We start from the raw sequence: 27010 nt of genomic DNA, 5'->3' as shown, positions 1-27010 counted from the left end.
GTGTATATAATTGCATATACGGAACTGAATAGTCTAAATACTCACCCATTTTTAACTATGCGACGTTAAAAAATACACGCTGCCTCTTAATCAAACTTTTGTCATAGAGTATTTTATTGGCTTGAAAATATCTAACTAACAATATAGGTTTACTATGCAAAAAAATGTCACAGTGCAAACTGCTATGGCGAAAAAGGGGGATTATAATACACAACATTTTAAAGCAAAAAATGACAAAGATTACCAAAAGTAAGGTTTAATCTCGGCAAAGCATTATAGTTGAAGCAGCAAAAAACAAACACATTTTAAAGTTAATTAGACTTGAAGCAGCAGAGCTACTCCAGCCAGCACCCATTTCGAGGACTTTTCTTTTGTCTTCAGATTGAAGGTCCAAACGTAAGTTGGGCCGCGTGACTTGTTCTTGTACACGGGGCATTCGTAGATGTTCTTCGTTTCTTGTCTATCGACTGGGATTGCTTTAATGAACATCACGGGCATGGTAGGAGTCAATTCCTTTAGTCGTGATTCGGCCATAAGGCCAGTTTGTACGTCCCAGCGTGCACCTATATAGCATATACCACTTGTAACTATTTAAACTAACTCAAACTGAGCAAAACTGTTGCTAATAACTACGCTACTCTATCTTACATACGTACATTTATCTATTAGTACACATGTATATATCTACTTTAGTCTGTAACCGAATCAGTTAGTACGGCTAACTACACTTAAAACTAAGTTAGTAATGACCATTTAAACTCTAAGCTAAAACTAAGTTAGTGATGACCACCTAAACTGTAAGCTAAAATTAAGTGAGTAAGGCCATTCAAATTCTGAACCTGAAACTAAGTTAGTAATGATCATCTATTCTAAACTCTAAGCTTAAACAAATTTAGTAATGACCATCTAAACTCAAAGCTAAAACTAAGTTAGTAATGACCAATCTAAAATTCAAACCGAAACAAAGTTGGTAGTATTTTGTAAGTACCAAATAATCTATACAATATTAGTAGTTAATGAAGTAATACTTATTAATTAAATACATACCTTCCATAAATAGACTGTGTATGTAAGCCCCTTCTCTTGGCGGGCTATTTACATCTTCTTTGTTTTTCTTAGTGGCATCACATTGGAGACACATTTTATCAAGTGGCCATTCGTTCTTGCGAGCCATCGATTGCATTATAGCAGTAAGGAAGGACTGGGGGTTAAAAAACCCACCTAACCAAACTGTTGTTGGCAGTTGGAAATCGGTAGTCCAAGACTCTAGTTCCTAATTTGTAAATTGTTGTCAAAACTGTTAGATTTACCTTACTTCATTATAAAAACATTAACAAGAAAAAAAGAATCGGCAGCGTAGTGTAGTGGTAAGAATCGGCAGCGTGGTGTAGTGGTAAGTCGTGGGTTCAATCCCCACTGATCTCATGCTGTAGCGCCCTTGAGTAAGGCGCTATAAACGGTATAAACTCCTGCTGAGCCAGCACCTAATCAGCAGCATAATTACCGGGCAATTATAGTCTCTATAATATCCCAAACTGCCACAGGCAACTCGAGACTGGGTCGGAGTAACTTATGTTACTCTATGTTTAAGTCGCGCATTCGACTTTCCCACATCGAGGATAAAGATATATACAAAAAAAAAAAAAAAAAAACTAGATACCTTGATCCTTAGCAGTAGGTCAGCAAACCAAGCAGTAAGTCCATACATTGAAGGGTAAGCTCTTTTAGTCCAAGTTTCAGGAACAGAGTCAAAAAACATTGCTGATTCCAGATCTTCCATATCGGAGGTAATTGTAAGCTCCCCCTAAGCAAATATATACAATTTAAAACCATAAAAATGTGGCAACTGTGTTTATTTTTACAAGTTTAATGGTTGAATTTACTTTTAATCCGAGATCCAACTCCTTTAAAGATCTTCTAAGCTCTTTCGTCAGTGTATTCATTCTTTCACATTCCTGGAAGGCTACGACAATGTAAGGAGTTCGATCCTCAACTTTCGAGATCATCTCAATCATGTTGAATTCTTCTGGAAGTTTCTCTAAAATTTCATCCAAGAGCGTTTTAACCTTTTCTTCCCTAGTGACTCCTCCAGCTCCTGCACCCGCCGCGTCCTTGGGCTGCATCTCCAATAAGGTTCGGAACAAATTTTCGGATGTTGTGGTCAGGACACCGATCTCAGCATTGGGATGAAGTCCATATAGATAAGGACTCTCAGGAGGTAGGCATTCATCAATGTACTCATGGTAACCCTGTCAAATTTAATATCAAAAGGTCTTGGGTTCGATTCCCAATGATGTTACCAGCGGATATTTAATTTTTACCTTATAATCCATGTTTGGAGGAACTGGGTACCCAGGAGCAAGAAGAAGTTCTCCTTCAAGCTGATCCGGATGCATGTAGACCTCCAAGTAGGTCTTGCAAAGCTTTCGATCCCAGTCATCAGTGATGTGACCTCCATACATGATCTCACAAAACAAATATCTCAAATCATCCCAAGGAACCTGGGTAATAGAAAAGTAAATTTAACATTTCTTCTCAGATTTATTTATCTCCGATGTGGAAAGGTTGACTTTACAACTTAAGCATAGAGTAACATCAGTTACCGCGACCAAGTTCTCAGGTTGCCTTTGGCAGTGGGATATTATAGAATATAGTTGCCCAATAAATAAACTGCTCATGGTTTTGGGCTCAGCAGGGGTTTATACCGTTTCTAGCACCTCACTTTAGAGTGCTACAGTCTGAGAGCAGTTGGGGTCAAACCCAGGACCTCATGTAGTAATAGGAATTATTCTGACCACCATGCTGCCGGATATTTACATCAGTTGGCATTAAGTTACTCTACTGTATTTTACTAATGCCGTTCACAAACCTTGCTGTTGGCTTCCAAATAGTTGAAAAGCACGTTCACAGAGATGGTAAGGTCACCAACATTGAATGGATATGGTCTATTCCAACCTTGAGGTCCAAACTTCTTGCGTTCGGACAACACAGCGTGAAAGTAGCACAGAGATTGGAGCAGTGATTTAAACTCAATTTCACGACTGCACATCTCCAATGTTTCCTAGGGTAAAAGGTTTACAAAATTATAATACCAATAACAAAAGAATTACTAGATAAAATAAATATATTTTTACATAAATTTATCTTAAAGGTAGGTAAGCCAACTTTACAACCCTAACAAACGAATAATTTTGCATAAACTAGCCTCAGGTTAACCTTAACTTACACCGACGACAACATGGAGGCAGTGGGAATCAAATCTCAAACCTCAAGTGTTATTACTTGGAATAATTTTTTTAATTACACAAGATTGAATTAAATTTCATGTTTTACCTGGTTGAAGTTATCAAGAGCTTTGTGCAGATTAGCTTGCATTCCAGTCGGAGGTTCGTTTGTGATCTTGATGGAGGACTCCAGGATACCTTGTGGGATGATGTGAGAGTCCCTGGTAGCTGCTGGCTCGGCTGAGATGTAAACCCGATAACTTGGATGACTGCCGATGCTGTACATTTCTATTTTCTTCTCAAGTGTGCTCAGCCATTTAGCTACCAAGTGAACATTCTGGAAAAATACAAATTTGATGAAAAAAAATTGTTGGTAAATTTTAACGATAGATGGTCCTTCTAGCACAGGGTACGAATTAACGGTTAAAAAACGATTCGCTAAAAAGGAGGTCGCATTTTTACAGCAATAGTTAGGTCCAAGTCGTGATCGTCGTTTTTTAATAACACTTGACGCGTTGCGTGGCATTTTTAAAATGTAACGTATTGTTAAACAATCGTTAATTATTTTTTGCACAAAAAACAAGACATCAAGACTGTTATGTATATAAAAAATTGCGCAACTACTTAACTAAACAAACTGCGAGAGTGAAAAATACGCATTGTGAGATCATGAAAAGTTTTTGTTCTTAAATGCCCTGTAGTAACCAACATTTACGCAGGATTATGTTGATGTAATTATAAATGGAACCGGTAAAAATAAATTGAAAAAATACACAAATATACACGAAAGTTTTAATGTCGGTTGAACTTTTTTGGTTGATTCGCTAATTCTAATATATTTGTAAAAAACGATTCGCTAATTTAAAAAAAAACGATTCGCTTTTAGCGAATAGCGACCCGTTATTTCGTTCACTGTAGCAGTTTAAATAATGAGCTAACTTATGGGTTGGGTATAGTGTAAAGTTTTTGTGGTATTTTATAATATGTCAGCTTACCTGTAAAATTACCCAGTGCCCTTCCTTTGCAGCTAAATCCAAAGCTTGCTCAGCAACAATTTCCTGTCCTTGGCCAAGCGATACATTATGGAAATTCCTAAAAAATGGGACCAAAATTAATATCTTCAAAAAAAGATCAACCAAATAAAATAATACACCTAAAACATAATATTTAAATTTTAATAATAAACACACCACTTTAGTTACTTCAAAAATATTTACATTACGTGTAATAGTTAATAACATGATAAATTACTTGTTATCGATGGAAAAGCCAAGTTTTGTGCCAATGGCTTCAACATCCTTGAGTGGGTTAACTCCGGGTGAAAGAACAAAGAAAATAGGGGTCTCGGGTCCACTTTCTTCGTAGGATTTACTGAACTCTACCTGCCTGTTTTCGGTGTATTTTGCCCCCAATTTCTCTTCAACAAATCCCCTAAAAAAAGACAAGTGTTAAAAAAATAAAATGCTAGTATGTTGTTAAAGTGTTGCCAACAATTATATAGGGTTACTTTGGTATATTTACATATTTATTATTATTTACACGCCATTAAAGAAATAAAATAGCTTTACATAAGCAATAAATTGAATGGTTGAAAGCATGAAAGCAACCGGCAGCGTGGTGTAGTGGTAAAAACACTTGCTACACCACACATGAGGTCGTTGGTTCAATCCCCACTGATCCAATGCTGTAGTAACCTTGAGTAAGGCGCTATGAACGGTATGAACTCCTGCTGAGCCAGCACTTAATCAGCAGAATAATTATCGGGCAATTAAAATCCATAATATCCCAAACTGATACAGGCAACTCAAGACTGGGTCGGAGTAACTGATGTTACTCTATGTTTAAGTCGCGCATTCTACTTTCCCACATCGAGGATAAAAAAAAAAAAAAGTCAATTAATGCTTTTTAATCAACTTAAGTAACATATTATTTCTTACTGAACAGCGTATGTCATTCTGTCTGGTCTTAAAGCTCGCATCATGCATAATCTCTGCAGGGTAGTTTTGTTCTTCCATTCTTGCGGAAACTTTTCCTTCTCAGGGCATTCACTATCTGCAAACTTTTTCCAACGCTTTGCTGAACCTTCGATGTCACGATCGAGATTACGAAAGTCTTCCATCTCCGACAAAACCTTAGAAAAAAAATATTTTAAAAGAATTTATGATCTGAACCCTGGCCTAGTCTAAAATTTATGATACCAAATCCTGTATAAAAAAGTAAAAAAAAAAAATTTTTTACCTTGATTCCACCCCATGAATAGTTGTTGAGGAAGTCAACTGGGCTCGAGCTATCCATCTTAACTGGAAAGCGAAGTAAAAAGTCGGTCTCTGCCAAACTTATCTCTTGATTGCCTAACAAAATCTAAAAAAAAATCAAATAATTTAACACTATGCATTTACTTTAAGAATTCTTTTACAAAAAAAAACATTGTAAAAGGCCTAAAGTAACTTGTTTTGTATATTATAATCACCTATTACAACAGATAGCTTTACAAACCTGTAGAGCAACTTGTGCAGTGAAAGTAAGTTTATCGCATTCGAATAAGCCTCGGGTTGTGTATTGAAACACACTGTAGGTTGCTGTATCTATCAAGTTGGCAACTCTCTGTTTGAGATCATCAGCTTGCTCTGAGCGCTCTATGGCTTTTGAGAATACGACATTAAAGGCCTAAATAGAAAAAAATATAATTAAGATAAAAATTTAAGTGAGACACTATGAACATTATAAACTTCTGCTGAGTCAACGTTTAATCAGCAGCTTAGGTATTGGGTTATACTGTAATATATCCCAAACTGTCAAAGGGAACTTTAAGAATGGGTCAGTAGAACTGATGTTACTCTATGTTTAGGTTGTAAAGTCAACCTTTGCACATCGAGATAAATAAATACAAAAATACTTTAAATTAAATTGTAACAGTTTACATAGAAAAATTCTAGTAATAAGTTTAATATACCTTTAGTGAGAATTGGTAAATTGGATTAATCACGTTAAGTTCGTTCAAGATGAAGTAGAGCAAGGCTGCTCTCTTTGCCACAATTCTGTAACCTTCCCTGGCTTCATTGATCTTTGTCTCAGTTACTTTTGCTTCAGCTACCTTTAACTCAATCTCAGCAGCTAAAAATCAAATAAGAATAAAAATTGAAATGCTTTCCCACCTAAAAAATTAATGAATTATTTCGCGAAGCCAATTCTCACTAATGTGTTATATAACGTAATGTAAGTGGCTAGCCTTAAAACTGTAACTACTAAATGCAAACCTGTTTTCTTTGTAGTTTCTAGGTTTTCCACCAATGCTGTGTCACCAAGAAAGTTTCCGGATGCTGCAGAGAGGCGGGACAAAAGAGAATCCTCTAATCTCTTCAATGTGATCTTGAAATCGTTCTGTTGCAGAGTTAACTGGGCCTGTAAAAAAATAAAAAAATTTTTATTAAAATTTGCATTTTTAGAATTAAGAAAATAGTTTAAATTAACCAGAACTTACTTTTAATTCTTCCAGATCAGGTCTTTCGCATCTTACAACTTCAGCAAGTAGTTGTTCTTCCAAACCATCTTTGGTGACTGTAAAATTGATCAAAGTGCACTGGGCCTGCATTTCAGGCTAAAAAAAAGATTTTAGATTTCAAGATCAGATTTGTATAATTTTTCTGATCTTATTAATTTAACAACTACTAATAGGTTACCTGGTAATGTGGATTGGCTAGCTTTGTGTGCAAGATAAGTCTAAATTGTGGATGGTATTCTACCTCCTTATCCCCTATTTTTATATATCTAAATAAAAATATGAAAATAAAATAATTACAGAGATCAAAAACTGAAGGCTATAACATTTAAATGCCCTAGGTAAAGTAGTTTTACCTTCCCTTTTTGATTGTATTTCTTCCCAGCAAAGGTTCAAGTACAGGATCAACACTCTCTCCAACATTCTCAATAAACACTGTGTCACCATTCGACACCCCACTTTCTATTACATCAAGGTAACTAAAATTTAAAGATAAGATTAAAAAAATTCAAAAGTCAAAAAAATGCATGAAGGTTGGGGTAATTGTTATCTGGGTTAAAGTATATAACACTTACCCTCTTTGTCCTAGACGTACAGTTTTCAGGTTGCTATATCTTTTCTTGATCCACAAAATGCCTTGTAATTGTGGATCAATAATGAGAGGCCAGCGCTGGCAGTTTGTCAGGATAGTTGCATTCTCAGTGGACATTCGATCAGATGGTAAACCCTCGTTGTTCCAAGCAGCAATGTCAGCATCATCTGTTAACACTGTAAGTGGATCAAGGCCGTCTGTGCTTGGTATGATAACCTGGTAAAATACAAAATTTTTAAACTTTAAATTTAGGATTTCGGATATGAATATCTCTGCAGTAAAATTGTGCCTAGGTAGGTTTTTAAGATCTAGAGGTTGAAAAGTATTAAAAAAAAACCTAAGCACTTTTACCTCTTGTTTTGTCATAAATGGAAGCCACAAGTTATCCATGAAATCAATCCTGTAATTTCTTGTAAAATATCCAACGTAAGAAACAAATGCTGTGATGAGTAGAACATCACCACATAATGTTTTTTCCTACAATAAAAAAAAAATTACATTAAAAGGGCAATTTTACCAAATGCATTTAAAAACTATTAACCAAAATTACCTCCCAAAAAATAATATTTTATATAACTTACAGGGAACGAAATAACGGGTCGCTATTCGCTAAAAGCGAATCGTTTTTTAAAATTAGTGAATCGTTTTTTACAAATATATTAGAAAAAGCGAATCAACCAAAAAAGGTTCAGGCAATAATAAAACTTCGTGTGTATTTGTGTAATTTTACGATCTATTTTAAACTGGTTTCACACTAATTTAAGTACATCAACATAATCCTGCGTAAATGTAGGTTACTATAGGGTATTTAATAACAAAAACTTTATTAACTTTCCATATTTTGGTAATGCGTAAATTTCGCTCCCGAGTTCGTTTAGTTGTTGCGCAATTTTTTAAATATAAAACATAGCTTTAAAGTAATCAAAAATGTTTCGTTTTTCGTGCGAAATATTCTTAACGATTATTTAACAATACGTTACATTTTAAAAATGCCACGCAACTCGTCAAGTGTTACAAAAAAACGAAGATTATGACTTGAACCTAATAATTGCTCTAAAAATGCAACCTAATTTTTAGCGAATTGTTTTTTAAACGTTAATTCGTACCCTGACTTAACATACCTGTTCTTTAAATCCACTAACTGCTTCAGCCCATCTTACATTCTCAGAAGCCAGACCACCGACCAATCTGTTAGCTAAACTAATTGTTAATGTTGTTGATTCTGCTTCTTGTTGACATTTCAACTTATCTGCTGTTGCTTTCTCGAACTTGGCCGTCAGTTCAGCTAAGTTCTTGTCCAATTGCTGCAAAAAATTGTGATGTTTATTTATTCTTAATGTAACTTAGGGCAACTTTTAGTTGTTTTGACTTAGTTTTACAATTTGTCATCTTATAAAAATGATATCAAGTAAAGACTGGTTTAAAAAAACTTAGTCAAAAAATACTTACAGCAATCTTTGCTTTAATTCCTGTTAGCTTATCTTGTGCAGCAGCCAGGTCTGAATTTGCTTTAGCGAGAGCCATTCTCTTAGGTTCGACATCACAATAAACTTCATAAAATCTCACAATGTTAATTGCCCATGCACATAACCCTCCAGCAGCTTGTGACTAAAAATTAAGATTTTTAGTTAGAATTAGAGCCACATTTATTAAAGCCAAATAATAAATTGTTTAATTGCATTACCTTGGCTTTTATGAACTCTGGTTGAAAATCAGGGTCAGCAAGGTAAGGCCTTATTGCCTTTAAGCAATTATCGTGAACATTTTCCTTGTCATAGGTGATTAGTTGATCCAAAAACTGATCAACCTGATATTGAACACACAATAAACATAGATCACTACAAGTAATAGCCTGCTTCTATTACTGTAAACAAATTTAGAAACCTTTGCCATCATGTTCTTGGATGCCTTCCAGCTTCGGTCTTTTGGTACTTTGCCGTTAGGAGCAAGTAGAACCATCACAGCTGCTGTGACATTGACAACAGCTCCTGGTGGAGAACCAAATGACTTCAACTCCGTCAAATTGTTCTATAAACAAGTATTGTTATTTTAAACCCATAAGGTTATCCAATCTACATATAATAAAGCTTAATGGACAATATATATATTTATTTTTTTTTGTATATATCTTTATCCTCGATGTGGGAAAATCAAATGTGCGACTTAAACATAGAGTAACATAAGTTACTCCGACCCAGTCTCGAGTTGCCTGTGGCAGTTTGGGATATTATAGATTATAATTGCCCAATAATTTTACTGCTGATTATGTGCTGGCTCAGCAGGAGTTCATACCGTTTATAGCGCCTTACTCAAAGGCGCTACAGCATGAGATCAGTGGGGAATATGTATGACCTTACCTTGTTAAGGGTGTTTAAGGCATCTTGTGCAGCTTGTAGAGCGGGTTCAGCTTTTGCCAAATCAGTTTCACAGGATTTTTGTTTCTCTCCTACCTCAATTGCAAACACTGCAACCTTTTTCTCCTCCATGTCAGCTATTGCTTTCTCTTTGCTCACCTAATCAAAAATATAAAAGAATAATTTTCTTTTCTTAAGATTTATAAATAAGACTTTTAACTATTATGGTTTCAAAATATGTTTTTATAAAGATTTTTACTTTTTCTGTTTCGACACCAACTACAGCAATAAGTTTGTCCGCATCCTCATTTTTCTGTTGTAATTCAACTTCCTGTGAAGCTAGTTTTGCTTTTAAATCATCAACCTAAATAAATATATATTGATTAAAAAATACAGTTAATTTTTATAAATAAATATACATCATAAGAATTTAAATATATGTCATAGCCAGTTATATATTAAAAACAGTTGCAAACCTATATTTTACATAGTACTTTTACTTTATTAATAATATACTTGGCCATTACCTGGGCAGCAGTGCTCTGTAATTTGGTAAGCCCATTCTCCAATCTCTCCATCTTAGCTTGTAGTTCTTTACTCTTTTCGCCAAGCAAACTCTCGTACAACTTAATTTGCTCCAAAAAACTTTTCGGAGTCGTGTAATTGTACCTCCTAAAATTTTATTAAACAAAATTATTAATTTTTTAAAATTAAGGCTTTTAAAAGTTCAACTTGCCTTTCGTTGGATAGATATTGCTGACTGGCATTGTTAACACTGGTGTGTACAAATGACATGAAGTTACTGATCGATGGTTTTATTTCTGGAGCAATTCCTTCAATATCCTAAAAAAATTATATTTAAATAAGTAATTTAAGAAGTACTGTAGACTATTTAACTTAAGAATAAAGTAGGGTCAATAATTTTTAAAAAACAAAAAAATATTATTTTTAAATGTTCACCTGTAGAAAAGTGAGACTGACGGATTGGAGAGCCTCTTCGGGCCATTCATGAAACCAATCAATTTGTGTACAGTTGACCACAGCTGGAAACTTACGACCTCTTACTCTCAGTGTTGTACCAACAGGTGAGAAACATAACACAACCTAGCAAAACCAAAGTTCCTTTTAATCTTGATTGGATAAATATAGCCTGGCCTAAGCCTAGACTGCCATGCCATTAGACTGAAACAAAATACCACAGCTTTAAATATTTAAATGTAAAAAAAACAGTATGCCTACCTTGAGTTGTCTTCTCACTCTGTCAATGAAGAACTTCCAACAGTTGTCTCTGCTATCTTCTAACCCTGCACCCTTGACCTCATTTCTAACCCCGCTGATCACATTTTCCACTTCGTCCTCAGGTAGCAGCTCAGGGATTTCCCCAGACGCCAACAAGTCATTTACGAGAACCAAGAATTTTTCATCAGGAACCTAAAAAAATTATTTTTTTTAACAACAAGTTTTTTTAAATATTCTTCTACAAATCGCATCTACACTCTATTATACCTGTGCATCAGTAAGTAAGAACATGGTTCCAATATTCTTGAGTCCAGCTTTGATATAAAGGGCAGCGAGATCAATCTTAAGGTCAGGTATTCCATAACCTTTTCTCAATGTAATTTGAAACACTTCTAAACCACTTATGTAGGCAGCTAGTCGAGATAAACTCTGTTTCCCTGTTATTCAAAATTAAGGTAATTTAAATATTTTTTACTGTATATCTTAACCAGCACTGTGATTTAGTGATCAGAACATTTGGCTTTCCTACATGAAACCTGGGGTTCGAATCCCAGTGCTCACATGTGAAGTAGACCTTCCCACATTAAGGATAAATAAATAAAAATCTAATACCGGCATATTACTCAAATGCACAACTTTCCTTAAATAAGGCACTGGGTTTGATTCCAACAGCTTACACATTATAGCGTCCTAAATATTTTACTTCGATTTTCTGAACCAGTTAACAGGTTAGCAGTTATGTTATTTAACAGGTTAACAAAACATTATACACATACCTGATCCTCCCACTCCAACTAACAATGCATTCCCTCTAGGGCTTTCAAGTATTCGGTTAATCCTTGCTACATGTGACATAGCATCCTCAAACAACACCAAGTTCATCACTGCATTTACTTCATTGTAAGTCTCCAATGCTTCAACTAACAACTTGTTTAATGCTTCCCAACTGGGGACCTTAACAAAAAGATTTTAATAAAATATATTTCTAACATAATTTAGTTAAATCATTAAAGAGAGCATTAGCTGTAATAATATTTAAATGCATAAACTGGTATTTTTTAGCAGTATAGCTAAACCGATTCAATAGTAACAATTTTTAATTTATTTTAAAGTAATTTACCGGCATGTATTTGGGGTCTCCAATTCCTGTAGCAAAGTGGCAATAAAGCAAAGGTTCAGCAGACAAAACCTCTTCTGGTATGTCATCAAAAAACTTTTTCGCAAACTCAAATTTGTTCTTAGTAAATGTATCAATATCCTAAACAAAATAAGAAGAATAACAATAAAAAAAAACTCGTAAGAATGTGGAATCAAACCCAAGACCTGTAAAGTAAAGGTGCAATACATATTTCTGAAAATATAAGAAGAAAATGAAATGTTTACCTTTTTGTCAATTAACTTGTCACAGTAAACTCTGGTAGCCTCATGCAGCCATAATCTAACCAGATCTGGAACTGTTTTTATGCATTCAGGTGTAGAAAACAGCATACCCTAAATAATAGGTTATTTAAATATACAAGTAACCAAATCTTCGTTTTTTATTTAAAATATTGGTTTCACATACCTGAAATACATTGGACAAATCTCTTAAATTAAATATGTAGTGGAACTTGATGGCAGTGGGTAGAAAGGTGCTGTTTATTTTCGCATGAAAAGCAAGTGAGGCTTGAGCAAGTGTAACAGACGACTTTTGCACTGCAGCAGCAAACCCTCCAATTTGTAAATGTTGGGTTAGAATACTGCTGTAAATGGTGAACAGCGCTTCCTAAAATAAAAATAAAAGTAATAAATAACATATGATACCTCTAGCGCACACAGAATTATTATTTAACTTTTTTACCTGTCCTGGAAAGCTGACAGCAAATACACTAAAGTGACGTTGTAATCTTGGGTTAATGGTAAAGGAACCAGCAGTAGGGTTCATGCATGCCACATACTGTACATTGTTAATGTCCTTTAAAATCAACTTATTTCTATCATACCAATGACTAAAGTCAAGATGTTGCCTGAATCGGAAATTTAAATATTTTTAGGTTTTAAATGACAGAATTAAATTATTGAAATATTAATTAGTTTTTTTTTTAAAGCATTACCTGATTAGAGTATGAGGTTGTACTGTTCCATAGGCATCTACTTCTGGCATATTCATATCATCAATAAAATAAATCAATCTAAAAATAAACAATAAACAGATAAAAGTTATACTAACTCACTAGAATATAGAAAAAATTTTAACGCCCTTAAACTTACCTTTTAGATCCAGGTGGGCCAAAATTTCTCCCAGCTTTTTTCTCTAAGGGTTTTTCTAATATACCTTGCAGCATTAGAGATGTGGTGTAGAAATTAAATGGCACATTTGTAACCATGTAATCGTCTGGCATCCCAGCAAGTTTGTCTTGTACCAACACGGTTTTGCCACAGCCAGCGTTACCAACTAACATACAGGGCCGGCGCTTTTCCATTAATAAATCCATAAAATATCGGATTCGACGAGTCTCGGAAGTTGGAACCATGCAGGCCTAACAAATTGGAGTTTTAATGATAAAAAATAAAATACCTAATGACATTTCACCCTACTGAATTTAAACCAGTTTTTACAGACCATCAAGTTACCTGCAATGGTAGATCTGGGTCAAGTTCAAATCCAGGAACACTTTCTGACCAAGGAACAAACTTTTTGGTTTCGGTGTCGATGCAATAATCAAACACTGTTCCAGCACTTGGAAACTTTACCGTCTTAAACTCGCTAGACCACCATTTGCTAAACTCAACTCTGTAAAAAAAAATAAGTGTGTCAAAAAAAGAAAATAGTCAAGTTTTTTTTAGAAGGGTTTACAAACCTATAATCAACCAATTGATCTTGAAACATAGCTCCACCAAATGCCCAGATGCAAGCAAAAACAAAGTAAAGCTCGTACAACTCTTTTGGGCAGTCCGGAGGTGTGTTTTCTGGTGTAAGTAACACCTCGAGCAGGTAACACAACATCTGTTGACATAAATATTACTATCAAAATTATGAGTCACCACAAATAGTAGTTTATTGGTATAGTCATCTATATATGGTACGTAAGACCAGAAGTTTCTGTGGATTATCAAAATGATGAGATATTTGAGATTTCCTTATGAGTTAGCACTATGAAATCACACCCAGCTCTCTGAAAAGTCCTTTTCACCAAAAAACTAATTTTTAAAATATTTTTTTTTTAGTATTTACCTGTATTTTGGCACACTCTGGAATAGGCGTGATGGTCTTAAATCGAGATCTCAAGCTCTCCAAACAGCTTGGAATGTATTTATCAAATAAAATCGTCAAGTTTGCTTTTTCTGACTGAACTTCGCGCTTGTCAATCCAAGATGTAACCTAAAACAAAAAAATTTTACTTAAAAAATTGGTAAAAACAGCAGTATTTATTAATTAACTGGGCAATTTTGTTATACATACCACTGGATTCCATCCCAAATCAGCAGGGTTAAGATAAAGAATCCCGGCTCTGGATACAGTAGCAGGTGTGGCTGTCCTTAGGTTGCTGATCTCAAATAATAACCTCATTGAGGGAGTGAGTGGGATTCTCTCGTTGCTAGCTAACGTTAACACCTTAAAAAATAAGAAAAGAAAATAAACTGTAAAACTTTTTTATATTTAATTTTTGATTTCTAATGTTACTGTAATCAAAGATTAGAACACAAGTATGGGCCTATCAAAAGCTTATGATGTTCACCTTATTGTCATCCATAACAGTATTAAGAGATTCAATCCACATTGGATCAATATCACCATCCAGAACAATCCATTTTGGTCCAGTATGGCTCACATTGGACAAATCCCTCATCACAGTGGAAAACAACCCGTCCTTCCACTCTCTTGTGGCTGGGTTTATGATCCCGAACAATTCATCGTTTGTTACAGCTTTCGGGTTAAGGTCGATCCACATTGGGCGTTTTTTCATGTTTTGGTAGCATTTCATTAAAGATTTTAGCACCTAGATTTAATAATTTATAAACAAACCCCTCCTAAAATTGCATCTTAATTCTACTAAAAATATGTTTGACATAGGTTTCAGCAGTAGTGTTTTACCTGTGTCTTGCCAGTGCCAGCATTGCCAATAACAAACACAGAATGTCTTACATACAAAAGTTCATCTAACTGAACTAACTTCAATACAAAATTGTCTTCAGCTTGCAATTTAAGATCCTAAAATCAACACAAAAAATAAATTTACATATATACATTAATACCTTAAAAAAATTAGAGCTTCCATTAAAATTCACATACCTGTACAGCTTGTTTGCATTGCTTTTCAAAATCAAGATCTCGTTTCCTAGGTACATCTAAAGCAGGAAAAAGGTCACCAATTAAACCCATAAATACAGGCATATCGTCCGTCACAATTTTGGGGATGTTGAAATCACGAAGTGCTCTCATTAACACCTAGAAATTATGAAAAAAGATGTAAAAATTTTACAAATTAATTTAAAAGTTACATTTTTTCCTAAATAAGATTTAGGATGTCAGAGAGCTGGGTTTGATATCAAAGTTTTATCTCAAACGACCTAGAAAGTTCTCATCATGTTATCCATACAAAAGCTTAACCACAATCGTCAAATATAACCAGTTTTATTAGAAAAAACTCCCATTTGTGGTGTGTGATAAAATTATGTAATAAATAAACACTAAAAATATTTTTTTTAAATCTTTTCTTTATTCTTAAGTTATTATAGTTTAAAATTTTTAAAAATGCTATTTTTATACTACACTTGCAAATTTTTTTTGCCCCGATTTAGATAAAGAATTAAATACCTGTTCCTCGGGTCTTGTCTTGTCACTTCTTTTTAGGGTACCAGCAACCACAAGCACAGATTTGATCGCTCTTAGACCCCAATCGTAATGATCTTGCTTTGACAGCAACTCCTTGCACAGGGTGTAGAGTGTGATAAACTTCCGAGCTAATATCCTTGCCTCCAAGAAGCCCTCAGCAACCAACATAATCTCACAAATTAACTCAAAATCAGGGACAACCATAGCACATGGTCGAAACAAAGCCTAAAATAATAAAAAAATTACTTTAAAAGGTGTAAAAAACAAAAATACATTCAATAAATGGCCTATAAGATAGTTATAAGTAAATTCTGTTAAAATAAACAGAAATTTAATAAATAAGTTTGGATTTAAACAGTTCAGAGAGCTGGGTTTGTTCTCATAGTTTTATCTCAATCCCATATCCGTAGAATATCTCATCATTCTGTACAATCACAAAAAATCTACACCGTAAGTGAGATTTATAAGTCAACTTCTAAAAATACTGCCATTTGTGGTGCTTTCGAAAATTTTCATTAACATCAATTTGTTATATATCTTAAAAAAATATAATTTGGCAAAAGAAGTGCACAAAAAAACTAAAATTAATCATTTAAAACCAATTTTAAAAAATATTTGAAGAAGTAAAAAATATTTTATAAACAAAAATTTTATATATAATTAACCTTTAAATTTTCAGGTAGTTCGGTTCTTCCAGCGTAACCGGGATTCATGGTGATAAAAATACCAACTGTTGGAATCATTGAGATTTCCTCTCCTTGGAAAATGAATCTCTTCTTCTTAAATCTGATTGCATCTTGGATAGATTTAACCTAAATTTTTTAAATAAAAAATAATTTAACTCTATTCTTTTAAAATAAAATGTCTAATAACTGAAAAAACAAACTTTAAATAAATACATTACAATTAATTCTTGATTATACTACATAGTAATTGCATTAACAAACCTGCACAGCAACTACAGACAGCACTTCCACTGAGATCCTGTTAAACTCATCAAAGCAACCCCATGCTCCAGTCTGTGCCAACCCTTTGTAAATATTTCCGATCGATTTGTAATCCATCTGTTCTGAGCAGTTAAACACATACACCATGATGCCAAGCGAGCGAGCTAAATCCTTAGTGGTTTCTGTTTTACCAGTACCTGCTGGTCCGGCAGGTGCACCACCCATTATTAAGTGAAGTGATTGAGTCAATGTGATATAACATCTAAAGTAAAACTTTATTTAAAAAAAATTTTCGGCCAAATATTTAGATTTTTTTGTAATTAAAATTTAACATTACCTGTCAGTTAGAGGGGTGATTACCAGTCTCGGTGTATTTCCCAAATACTCGTACGAGTATAAAAACTGGGCATCACAGATGTTGGCAAAGCAGTGTTTCTTCTCATCATCCCATCGATGTCTTAGCTGCGATTGCCAGATAAACTCTGTTGCACTGTCAATCTAAAAAAAACTTCTTTGATTTTTGAACATTCCTACTTATGTAATATAGTTAAATTTTAAGTAAATTGCCAAAACTAGAAAATGTAAACAAACAAAGTATATATACCTTTAGTGCAATAAGTTTGGCCACCACATCTCTTGCATGTACATCAATTGTACAAATTGTCATAATTTTCTGACGATCATTAGATGTAAGATTTCCAATCAAATGGTTGATAAGAGTGTTGAGTTGTTGAACTTGCTTTTTGAAGTAATCCTTCAATGCGTTCTCATAACCTTCTTCTAAACGAGCAAAAGCAATTCCAACCTAAAATTGTATAAAAAATGGTTAAAAAGTTTTAAAAAAAAGGAATAAAGGGGCTTTAAGTGGTTTTAACCTCAGTAGTCCACCAGACTTGGGTTGTGGTAAGAGCAACTTGTGCAGGATAATCGAATAACCACTGGTCCCTGGGTTTCTCTTCATATGTTACAACAGCTTCAGATAACTCATGTAGAACTGTGTATCGCATTGAGTCCATAACCTTGTTCAACCACATCTCAACCTTAAGTTCAGGTTTAAAAAAGGGGTTTTAATAAATTTTTCTATTTAGTAAAAAAATAAATAGTTTAGAAAGATTAGGTTTTTACCTGGCCAGTGCATGAGCACTCATTGGTGAACTGCACATATTCGTTCTCCCCACTGTACATTCCTATTCCAGTTTTAGTTGGGTTGCCATAATCATCTTCATCAAATTCTAACTTGGCCATATTATCAAACAACTTTGCCAAGTGTCTGCTTACCTGTATATAAAACAAATAATAATAACAATTAAAGATAGGATTGTAAGACCCTAGGTTTAATCCCTACTATTGCTCTGTCATAGCATTTGTTTTTAAAGTGCTATAATGCCACTTAGACATTACCTCAACTGGGTTATTTCCATTAGAGAGAATATCCAGCAGATCACTCGACGAAACGAAATAAAATCGAGGGAATGCAAGTCTTTTGGTCTCCAGGTATTCAGCTAAAGCTTTTTCACAAAGAGTAAGGTCCGACTAAATACAAAATATGTTAACAAAAATTATTCCAAAAAAATAAAATCCAGAGATTTTAAGTAACATAAGCAACCTGTAAGCCTTCTAATCTTTCATAAAGTCCCTTTTTATTCGTGGCTTCGACGACGTTTGGTGTTTTAATTGCATCAGCCATAATTTCTAAAAATAACAAATTAAAGAAAGTTATTTAAATACCATAAGCAAAGTAAATTATTCACAAAATTAAATCAGACCTTTAAAATCAGTGTCAATTCCATCAAATCTTTTAGAATCTTCCGGAAGTTGACATCTGATGTCCTCAGATCCTATAAAAATGCTTTCAAGATGTGACCAGGTTCTCTGAACTTCCAACCAAATAGTTAGCACTGAGTCCGCAGTTGATAACTTCCGAACCCAACCTGAAACTTCTTCTAAGAAGTGAGCAATGTACTTCGACGTCATTAGATTTTGCAGTTGCACCTAATAAATATTTAGATTTAAAAAAAAACAGCAGACAAATAGTATTGTTATGTTGTTTATTACACATTTGGTAATACACATATATGGTATATTAAATGTTGGTTAATACCTGGTTATCTTCTAGAGTCTCCACTAATTCCTCGTTGCACTTAATAAGAGGAGATTGTGTGCGTTGATGGTGCTCGTACTCAAAGTCCATCGCTGCCCATGTTACATCAAGTTCTCTCAAAGTCTATTAAAAAAAAATATAATGTTACAGATTAAAAGTAAACAAGTTATTGTTGATTTTTATATTAAATATATATAAAACTAGCCTTTTCCATTCCCATCTCCTTAACAGCTTTGTCAACAATTTCTCGAACTTCGTCTTCAAAGTTATGAAGATTTAACTTCAACAAATCAGCCAATGTTGTGGTTTCATCCATTGAGAATCGAACCTAAACCATATATGTTTAAAATATATCTCATTTTTTTGCCTAATCAATAATCTACAACTATAGATTAAATCATGATCATAATAGTTCAACATTACCTTAGTTGCTTGCATGAGTTCGTGCCAATGTCGATCCCTGATAGCAGGATTCTGTAGTTCACCCACAGCTCTAAGTGATGTGATCATATTCTTTACTACCCCATCTAAACCCCCAAACACATCCCATGCACGAGCTTCTTTATCAAGTGTTCTGATATCCTGAAATGTTGTTTTTGTTAGAATATAAATAAAAGAATATTTTTAGACAATACAATTAACTTTCTTTTGAAAATTACCTTGGCAAATCTCTTGCAGTCAATGTCCATTTGCTCCACGTTAATATCAGCCCACAAGGTGGTTTTCCATGCATCGGTACTGGTACGAACAAGCACAACCAAATCCCATACACCCTTGCATAACCCAACTTCACGTCTACATGCCTAAAACAAAAATCAAAATTTATTTTAGGTAGAAACTATAGCCAAACACCACATAGCTACACAAGTTGCCATATGAGGCTTTAAAATGCCCTTTTTCCTTAAAGTTAAGTATATATAATGCAGTTAAACTTACTTTTAGTTGCTTGTAATCTGGCACATTGACTTCAAACAGGTCGGCAGACTCTTGTAAAGCAAACATTTCAGTTTCCAGGTTTAAGATGTCCTCTTGCATTCTATCCAAACACTGATAAGGGTCTGGACAGTTGAAACGGAATGTAAGCTCTTTGCGGAACAGCTCACGAAATTGATGTTGTTTGACATCAAAACTTGTGCATTTGCGTCTTATAATAGATACCTCATTGGCCTAAATTCAGTAAACAAATAATAAATATACAATTTACATGTAAACTTTATTGTTAGGCAAATACATTTCAATTACGTATGCCATACTTGAACAGCTTTTACCTGCAGTGGGGCAGCAGCTTGTTTTACAGTGACTGCCAACTTCTTGGTGTTGTTCCACTGCTCAGGTAGCTCTTGTAGTTGAAGGTGAACTTCCTCTGACATTTCTTGATCATAGGACTGCAAGTATTTAATAATAAATAGTAAAACACAGCACCACCACTCGACCATTACTAGATTACTACTTCCATAAGACATCATAGGAAAAGCCTATGTTACATCTGTGTTTGTATTACTAAAGGAAACTTAACATGAAACTTGTAAATTTGTCATACCTTAAGCAGTTCGATAGTTTGCTTTAAAGGTTCGAACATGACATCAGTAGTGTCGGTACGTTCTCTTACAGCCATCAAGTGACCCATGCAATCAACCAAGCCCTCGTAATCACCTTCTTCCACTGTTTTACCCAATCCAACATCTGCTAGCGCAATGAATTCCTTTAGGTCAACAAGACTGTTCTCAACGTGGCTTATAAGATGCTAAAAAAAGGAAATGTTTTGTTATTTTCTAAAATTCAACAACACAAAAATCTTCAAGAAAATGTGTACACATAGATATATACATTAATAAAAAAAAGACCAAAGATTTATCTCTACAAAAATATTTAAATAACTAACCTCTTTAAACATATAACTCCATCGTTTCACAGTGTTAAGCAGAGCTTGCTTAAAAGGTTTGATTTGAACAAGAAACCAACCATCAAACACTTGTGTTGGTTTTACGTTGCTTATTACTACATATTGGTTCTCATATGAATCAATCTAAAAAAAAATGTTTAAGTTAAAAGTTTAAGTGTTTTTAATCTTGTTACAGTAAGTGTAGTTACCTGTTGTTTAAACTGATTTAAAGTAGGTGGAGTTTCTGGCACACCTTCTTCACCGTGAGCCTCTATCTCTTCAGTGGTTAGCAGGTGTCCATATGTAAGAAACTGACCCATAAACTCCTGTGTTAAACCAACATAAAATTACATATACAAGCTATATTTCTTAAATAATTTTATATTTAATTGCACAAAGGATTTACTTGTCTGTCATCCGTCCATAAGTGACTGTATTCTAAGAAGCCTTGTGAGTAAGTGATTGCTTTCTCCATAACCTCCGTTATTCTGTTACAAAATTCATTTCTCATTCCGGATAGTTCCTCCATGTCCTCCATATCAGCCTGAATAATAAATTCCAAATTAATTATTAAAAAAGATATTTTTTTTTACATAAGAACTCAATATATTACTAAAAATAAAGTCAAAATAATTTTAAACTGACCTGATAATCTGGCTGTCCACATTGTGGTGCAACTCTGGAAATGAGTGAACTCATTTTGTAAATATCAAAAAGCAAGCCTTCTATGAGATCCAGAAAGCCATCAGCTACCATCTCGTTAAGAGAAGGTTGGAACACCATTTCTGGAACTTGAAGCTCAAGCTCGGCGATAAATAGAGGCTGCACTTCAGTCTAAAGATTGGTAAGTATACTAAGCATAAGAAAAATTAGGCCTAACAACATAAATACCTATTTTTTACATTAAAAAATAAAAATTTAAAAGGTCTAATAATCAAAAGGCAAGCATTTTGTAAAGAATTTTGTCGCAAGATTAGTAGTCATACTTCTGTGTTATCGATGAAGTAGTTAAGTGAGCAGTAAATGCAGTTGTAGAAGCCCTCGATGACCATATCATCGATGTAACTAACATAAGCTTGCCATATCTCACTTTCACTATCAGCATTAAAGTATTTCAAATTTTCCTGCACAAAAAAAGAAAATTATATTTTGACATTTTACAGAAATATTACATTTGGTATTGTTTTTATGCCTGTATGTATCCATGTATTTTTTCTCCGTCTGCGGTAATAAGACCATATCTCTTTGTAAGTCTATCTTTTCTGTCCTCCAAGTTTAGTATAGCTGCTGAATTGTTTGCCTTTCTCTCGAACAATGGTGTTTCACTCCAAGTCTGTGACAAAACAAGTTTACATTTATTACTAATAATTACAAAGTTTATTATAAATTTATATATAATACATTACCTTCATTATTGCTTCAATGTTTTCTATATTGGTCTTGGTTTTTTGGACTCTTACTTGTAGATCGTGGACTTTGTCTCTAGTTTCTTGGATGTACTCCCAAATACCTAAATGCAAATAAAACATGCAAAAACAGGGTTCGTAAGTAGCCCAGTGTAAAAATTTTTAGTTTTTTTATTTGATAGACCATACCATCAGATCTCCAGCAGAGCTGAGTTTCGGCTTGCTGCAAAACAGAGTCAATTTCCTGAAGCTGGCCTTCAATCAACGGGAACTCTACATCAAGTACAGAGTGGCGAACCTAAAAGGCCAAGTTCAATAAATTTAAGAAAAAATGATCACAAAAAAGTACAAGTACAGATATTTGGTCGAAATTTATTCCAAAATTGATTTTAAGCATCAAATTGTCTACCTGATTATACCAGGCAACAGTTAGGTCAAGATTGGAGCAATATTTTCTAAACATTTCGTGACTTTCATACAGATTGGTTGCTACTTCTGGGATGTCATCGCGCTCAAGATATTTCAGGTATCTTACTTCTCTTAAAACAGCCACAAGCTATAACAAATACAATTTTATTATTACTAAAATAATGTTATAAATACTAAACCTTGCATAGTGGTGCATAACTGCATAATGTTAATATAGTAGTAGTAACCTGTGGGTCAAAGTTGACACAGAGTAGTTTGGTGTCAAGGTTTCTTCTTAGCAAAGGTTGTCCAAGGTTAAACTTGCAAGCCTCTTCAACACCTTGTGTCCACTGTTCGTAAACTTTTCTTTCATACCTAAATAAATACGAAGCAGGTGAAATTTTTATATTAAACAAATGTGTTAAAAAGACAAAACTTACTCAGAAATCAATTTCAGCATCTGCGCATGTTTGTTGAATACCAATAGGCACTCTTCTGACTTAAAAACCCTGAAAAGCAAAAAATAAAATTTGTACTAAGTCTTAGATGGTGGAGTAAATTTTAATGAAATATAACTTACGGGTGGTTAAGATTTCTAAACATTTCCATTGGCCATGTAATACGTTCTTTTAGTTCCTTAGCCCACTTTAATTGGCCAGCTACAGGTGGTTGATTTTTGTGTACACAAGGGCGAAGTGCGTTAGATGTGTCATCACAACTCTAAATATACAAAACTTAATTTATTTTATGATTGATTCAAATAAAAAATAAACTTTAGCATTTTAGATTAATTTGGAGTTACTTTACCTGATTTGAAGACGCAATAACATGTTCATCAAATATTCTTTTAGTGCAATCTAGACTTGTGTTGAAAAGATCCAAAAGTTTAGGGTACTTGTGATCAAAGTCGGCTTTAATAATTGGTCTTTCAAGCAAACTTCCAAATATGTTTAACATCTTAAAATATAAGTTTGGTAAAAACATTGTCCATTTAGTTAAAATGAATTTGTATATTTAATATACAGGTTTTAATTACTTTAAAAACAGCAGCCATTCCAGAACAGTCATCAAACCCTTGGCAAATAATGTTCGCTAGTTGACGTTCTAAGTCAGAGAGGCTTCGGTTAAAAGATATAAAATCTTCCTCAAACTCCTGTACAACAAAATTAAATTTTTTAAACAAATAAAAATATTAATTTTACAAGTAAATTTGCATAAACTTACTGGGTTCTCAGGGTCTAGTGGGTTGTAAGTTCTCTCTCCAAATACTTTGTAAATGTCCTGGAAGTTGTCAAACATATTGAGTACAAGTTGACTTAAAACTCTTCCTTTCACTCCTCCAAACTCGATCTTCTCAAGTTTCATAAACTCCTGGCTCCGCACAAAAAACTCCTGTATTTGAACAATTATAAGATTAACAAAAAAGGCAGTACAAAATTGTGTATATACAAAATATGTTAAATTGCTTTACCATCAGAATGTCAAGTCTGTCCACAAATCGATCCATTCTTGAAAAAACAAGTTCTGGAGAAAAGTTCCATCTTCTTACTTTACTTTTGTCCTAAAAAAAGGTTTAAAACTTTAGAAAAATGTTAAAAAAGTACACAAATTAACTTTCTATTGGTTAATAAAAACAGACCTTAAAATAAGTGTCAATCTTGGATTTTGATTTATCGAAACTCGCTCGAAATTCATTCAAAACCTTGAGGGCTATTTGAACTTTTTCGACAGATTCATCCAACTCTCCTTTAAGGATATCTTCAGGGGATAAAAAGTTGCAAGTCTGTGTTTAAAAATAGTTGTAAATTTATGAAAAAAAACTTGATAAAAAGTATATATATATATAACTTTATATATTTACCATGTCGATCAGGAAATTACACATTTCTCTTAGCAACACAATGATTCGAACTGGTGTGTTGTAGTTTTTCGACATAGACCAGATCAAGCATACAATATGCATTAAAGGAGCCAGCTTGGGGATTGCCTACACATAAATAAATATAACAATCAAAGTATATATTAGAAATTTTATGACCTTTCTAATAAAAAAAAATGACATAAAAAGTTTACTTCTGTAAAATCAGTTTGCTCAAAGTCATCCAAGAAAGATCGAAGTGGTTTTAGATGCATTTGGATGTCTTTTGCTTCCCGTAGTGCTGCAACAACATCAGAGAAAATCTCTCTTAAAGCTGGATGATAACTGCTTCCAGATAGTTCCAAGATGGTCGCCATCTTTCGCACTTTTGGCTCTCGAAGCTAGCAAAAATATAAAGTAGTGTAAGTTACGTTTAAAAATTAAATATATAATTTTTTTAGTACAATCACAAACTACAAGATTACATGGAAAATTAAATGAACCTGTTTGTATATGCATAGTAGGTTCGCACACTTGGAATTCCAAAACGAGATTTCGACTTCTGGACCTGGATTTTTACCTTCCAACAACGGTTGAGCTGGTTCTTGGTTTAATACATCACGAACTTGGTGGCTCCACTCAATAACTACAGTCTCAATCGCATGTAGAAGTGCCCTTTAAACAAAGCACAACAATTATAACAACAACACATGGCTTCCATTGCAACCAGAGGGTAACTCCCTAAACGTTGTTTAAAAAAGTTATCCTCGAATATAGTTATTTTTGACAATTAAGAAATCTGCATTCAAACTCTAATTTTTTTGCAGTGAGGATGATAGGGTAAAACTATTGCACCACGACGCTAGTTAAAGATAAAAGTATAAAAAAAAGTTGTACCGTCTTTCGTCATCTCTTGCAACGTCAACCTTCTCTGAGCCAACTGGCAAGGGGAGAAGAGTTTTTCCTTTCACGTGGCCGGCGACCACAAATACGTTGCTCTTAAGTTTATGAACGTGGCGGAGAACGTCTCCAGATACCACGGCTGGCCAGCGTTGGTGGTTTTCGTTGTTGGCAAGCATAGAGGAAAGCAACTGTATAACGCAAAGATAATCAAGTAAAGTGTGTTTATTCATGCAAATACAAATAACAAGGCACGTACTCTCCTTTACTGGAAAGTACGTGCCCACTTAAATAAACTCTTGAAATCTATTTTATCTTAAAATAGAAATCAAACAACTTGTAATTAACACAATTACAAGTTGAGTAAAAGCCTACTTCCTCGATGAGTGGAGAGAGATGCTCAAGGGGGATTTGCGAAACGTCTCCCACCAACATCTTACTCTTTATGTTGTCCTTCGTGATATTAGTCTTCTCCTTTTTGATGAAAAAAATGCCTGTAATAAAGTTATTAAACAAATGATTTCACGACAGTACCAACATCAGTTCATATGGCAAAAATTTCCAAAGAATAACAAACAGTAGTAAACGTAAGTGGCATTATATTTGCCCTGCTTTATGTTAGCCACCGCTACAACTTGTTAAGTTGTTACAACAGTTATTTAACAAACCTTTTTGTTTAATTGATGTCGGAAATTCATAACTTGGAGTAAGAGCCCCAGCGCCAGACGCGTAAACAACCATTCCAAAAATATCTGCTTTGTCTAAAAATTCCTGTACGAGTATTTTGTACTCTTCTTGGCTTAACATTTTCACCCATTTGTCCACTTTCAGGTTTAAAGTCTTTAAAGTATGGGACTGAAGAAAGTCCCATCTAAGATTTAAATTAGAATTTCAGTTATTACATTTTCGCGCGAAAAAGTGAACAAAAAACATTTTCTTTGAAAAAAATTTAAAAAAAAGATCAAACAATCCTAGTTGACAGTTTTTTGCGTAAATAAGTTATCTATTAAAGTAAAAATACACATTAACTTACCTTTTATCCGTTACTTCAGCCATGTTGAATCGATTCGGTGCAATTCAAAAAGTCGCCCCGATTGGGCTCGAAACTTAGGCTGACCGCCGCGAATAAAACTGTTTTTATAGCCCACGCTAGTTCTATTTTAGACCTAGTTTACCTGAAATATAATCAAATCGTATAAAAATGCCCAAAATAAGTGAAAATTATGTCTAATTTTGCAGCCTAAGCGCAAAAATTTTAAAATATCTTTGACCTTGGACAAAAATTTAAAACTAAACAAACAAACAAAAATGTCTTCTGAATTTTGCGTCATTTGCTTATTACGTAACAATGTCATTGTTTTTATACTATATTTATGTAGATTATTTTACTAGTTTTGCCTTTTTAATATTTTAAATCAATTTTTATATTATAAACGTATAAACTTAAATTTTAAAGCGTATTTAGAGTTTTATTTATTGTGACTAACTCTTTTACAGCTCAAATTTTACAGTACAACTCATAAAGATGTCAGTTTTAAACATTTTTTTTATAGTTTAAGATCGTGAGTACTCATTAAGAGTCGTCTAGACTGCCTTTGTAACGAGTTCGTCAAACTTTTAAAAGGCTAATTCTTAAACTATAGAAAAAAATCGATGAAGTTTTCAATATTGCACGCACATTGTTGCCGGCACTTGCACATGCGCTGAAGAGGCAGAGAAGTATTTAGTCCCAGTGTTGTTAAGGACACTTGAAATGGAAAGTAATTCAACTTCCTACATGACTA

At 33.9% G+C, this 27010-nt stretch overlaps 1 protein-coding gene across 1 annotated transcript; it reads right to left on the bottom strand.

Moving 5' to 3' along the window:
- Positions 1-125: 125 nt before the first annotated feature.
- On the bottom strand, positions 126-26402 carry LOC145759491 (dynein beta chain, ciliary-like). Its single transcript, XM_082573329.1, has 85 exons — positions 26260-26402; positions 25895-26097; positions 25602-25720; positions 25224-25417; positions 24830-25001; positions 24542-24727; positions 24330-24455; positions 24108-24251; positions 23940-24029; positions 23693-23860; positions 23505-23621; positions 23276-23425; positions 23049-23188; positions 22909-22977; positions 22717-22843; positions 22470-22616; positions 22250-22358; positions 22061-22164; positions 21847-21987; positions 21641-21778; positions 21300-21488; positions 21061-21198; positions 20864-20980; positions 20655-20798; positions 20313-20516; positions 20041-20157; positions 19709-19939; positions 19432-19575; positions 19196-19354; positions 18978-19100; positions 18773-18895; positions 18438-18663; positions 18278-18363; positions 18073-18204; positions 17797-17949; positions 17547-17711; positions 17276-17476; positions 17009-17169; positions 16672-16933; positions 16390-16536; positions 15707-15949; positions 15182-15337; positions 14984-15100; positions 14628-14888; positions 14351-14503; positions 14123-14269; positions 13749-13894; positions 13522-13681; positions 13159-13427; positions 13002-13079; positions 12749-12914; positions 12473-12673; positions 12292-12399; positions 12029-12166; positions 11685-11862; positions 11176-11345; positions 10909-11100; positions 10630-10773; positions 10406-10512; positions 10197-10341; positions 9929-10033; positions 9673-9828; positions 9200-9343; positions 9000-9122; positions 8765-8923; positions 8437-8619; positions 7667-7792; positions 7299-7531; positions 7080-7202; positions 6905-6992; positions 6706-6822; positions 6482-6626; positions 6178-6338; positions 5721-5891; positions 5463-5585; positions 5162-5355; positions 4476-4655; positions 4220-4316; positions 3334-3561; positions 2870-3061; positions 2322-2501; positions 1884-2249; positions 1661-1804; positions 1048-1273; positions 126-563 (listed from the first exon to the last, which is right to left on the bottom strand). The coding sequence occupies exons 1-85, from the start codon at positions 26280-26282 to the stop codon at positions 316-318; spliced, it is 13380 nt and encodes a 4459-aa protein (XP_082429455.1). The 5' UTR covers positions 26283-26402; the 3' UTR covers positions 126-315.
- Between the last annotated feature and the right edge of the window lie 608 nt (positions 26403-27010).

The sequence above is a fragment of the Corella eumyota genome, chromosome 7, assembly GCF_963082875.1.
Source record: "Corella eumyota chromosome 7, kaCorEumy4.1, whole genome shotgun sequence".
NCBI classification, from domain to species: Eukaryota; Metazoa; Chordata; class Ascidiacea; order Phlebobranchia; family Corellidae; genus Corella; species Corella eumyota.
Note: the sequence above shows the minus strand (reverse complement) of the source record. Positions and strands in the feature narration are given on the sequence as shown.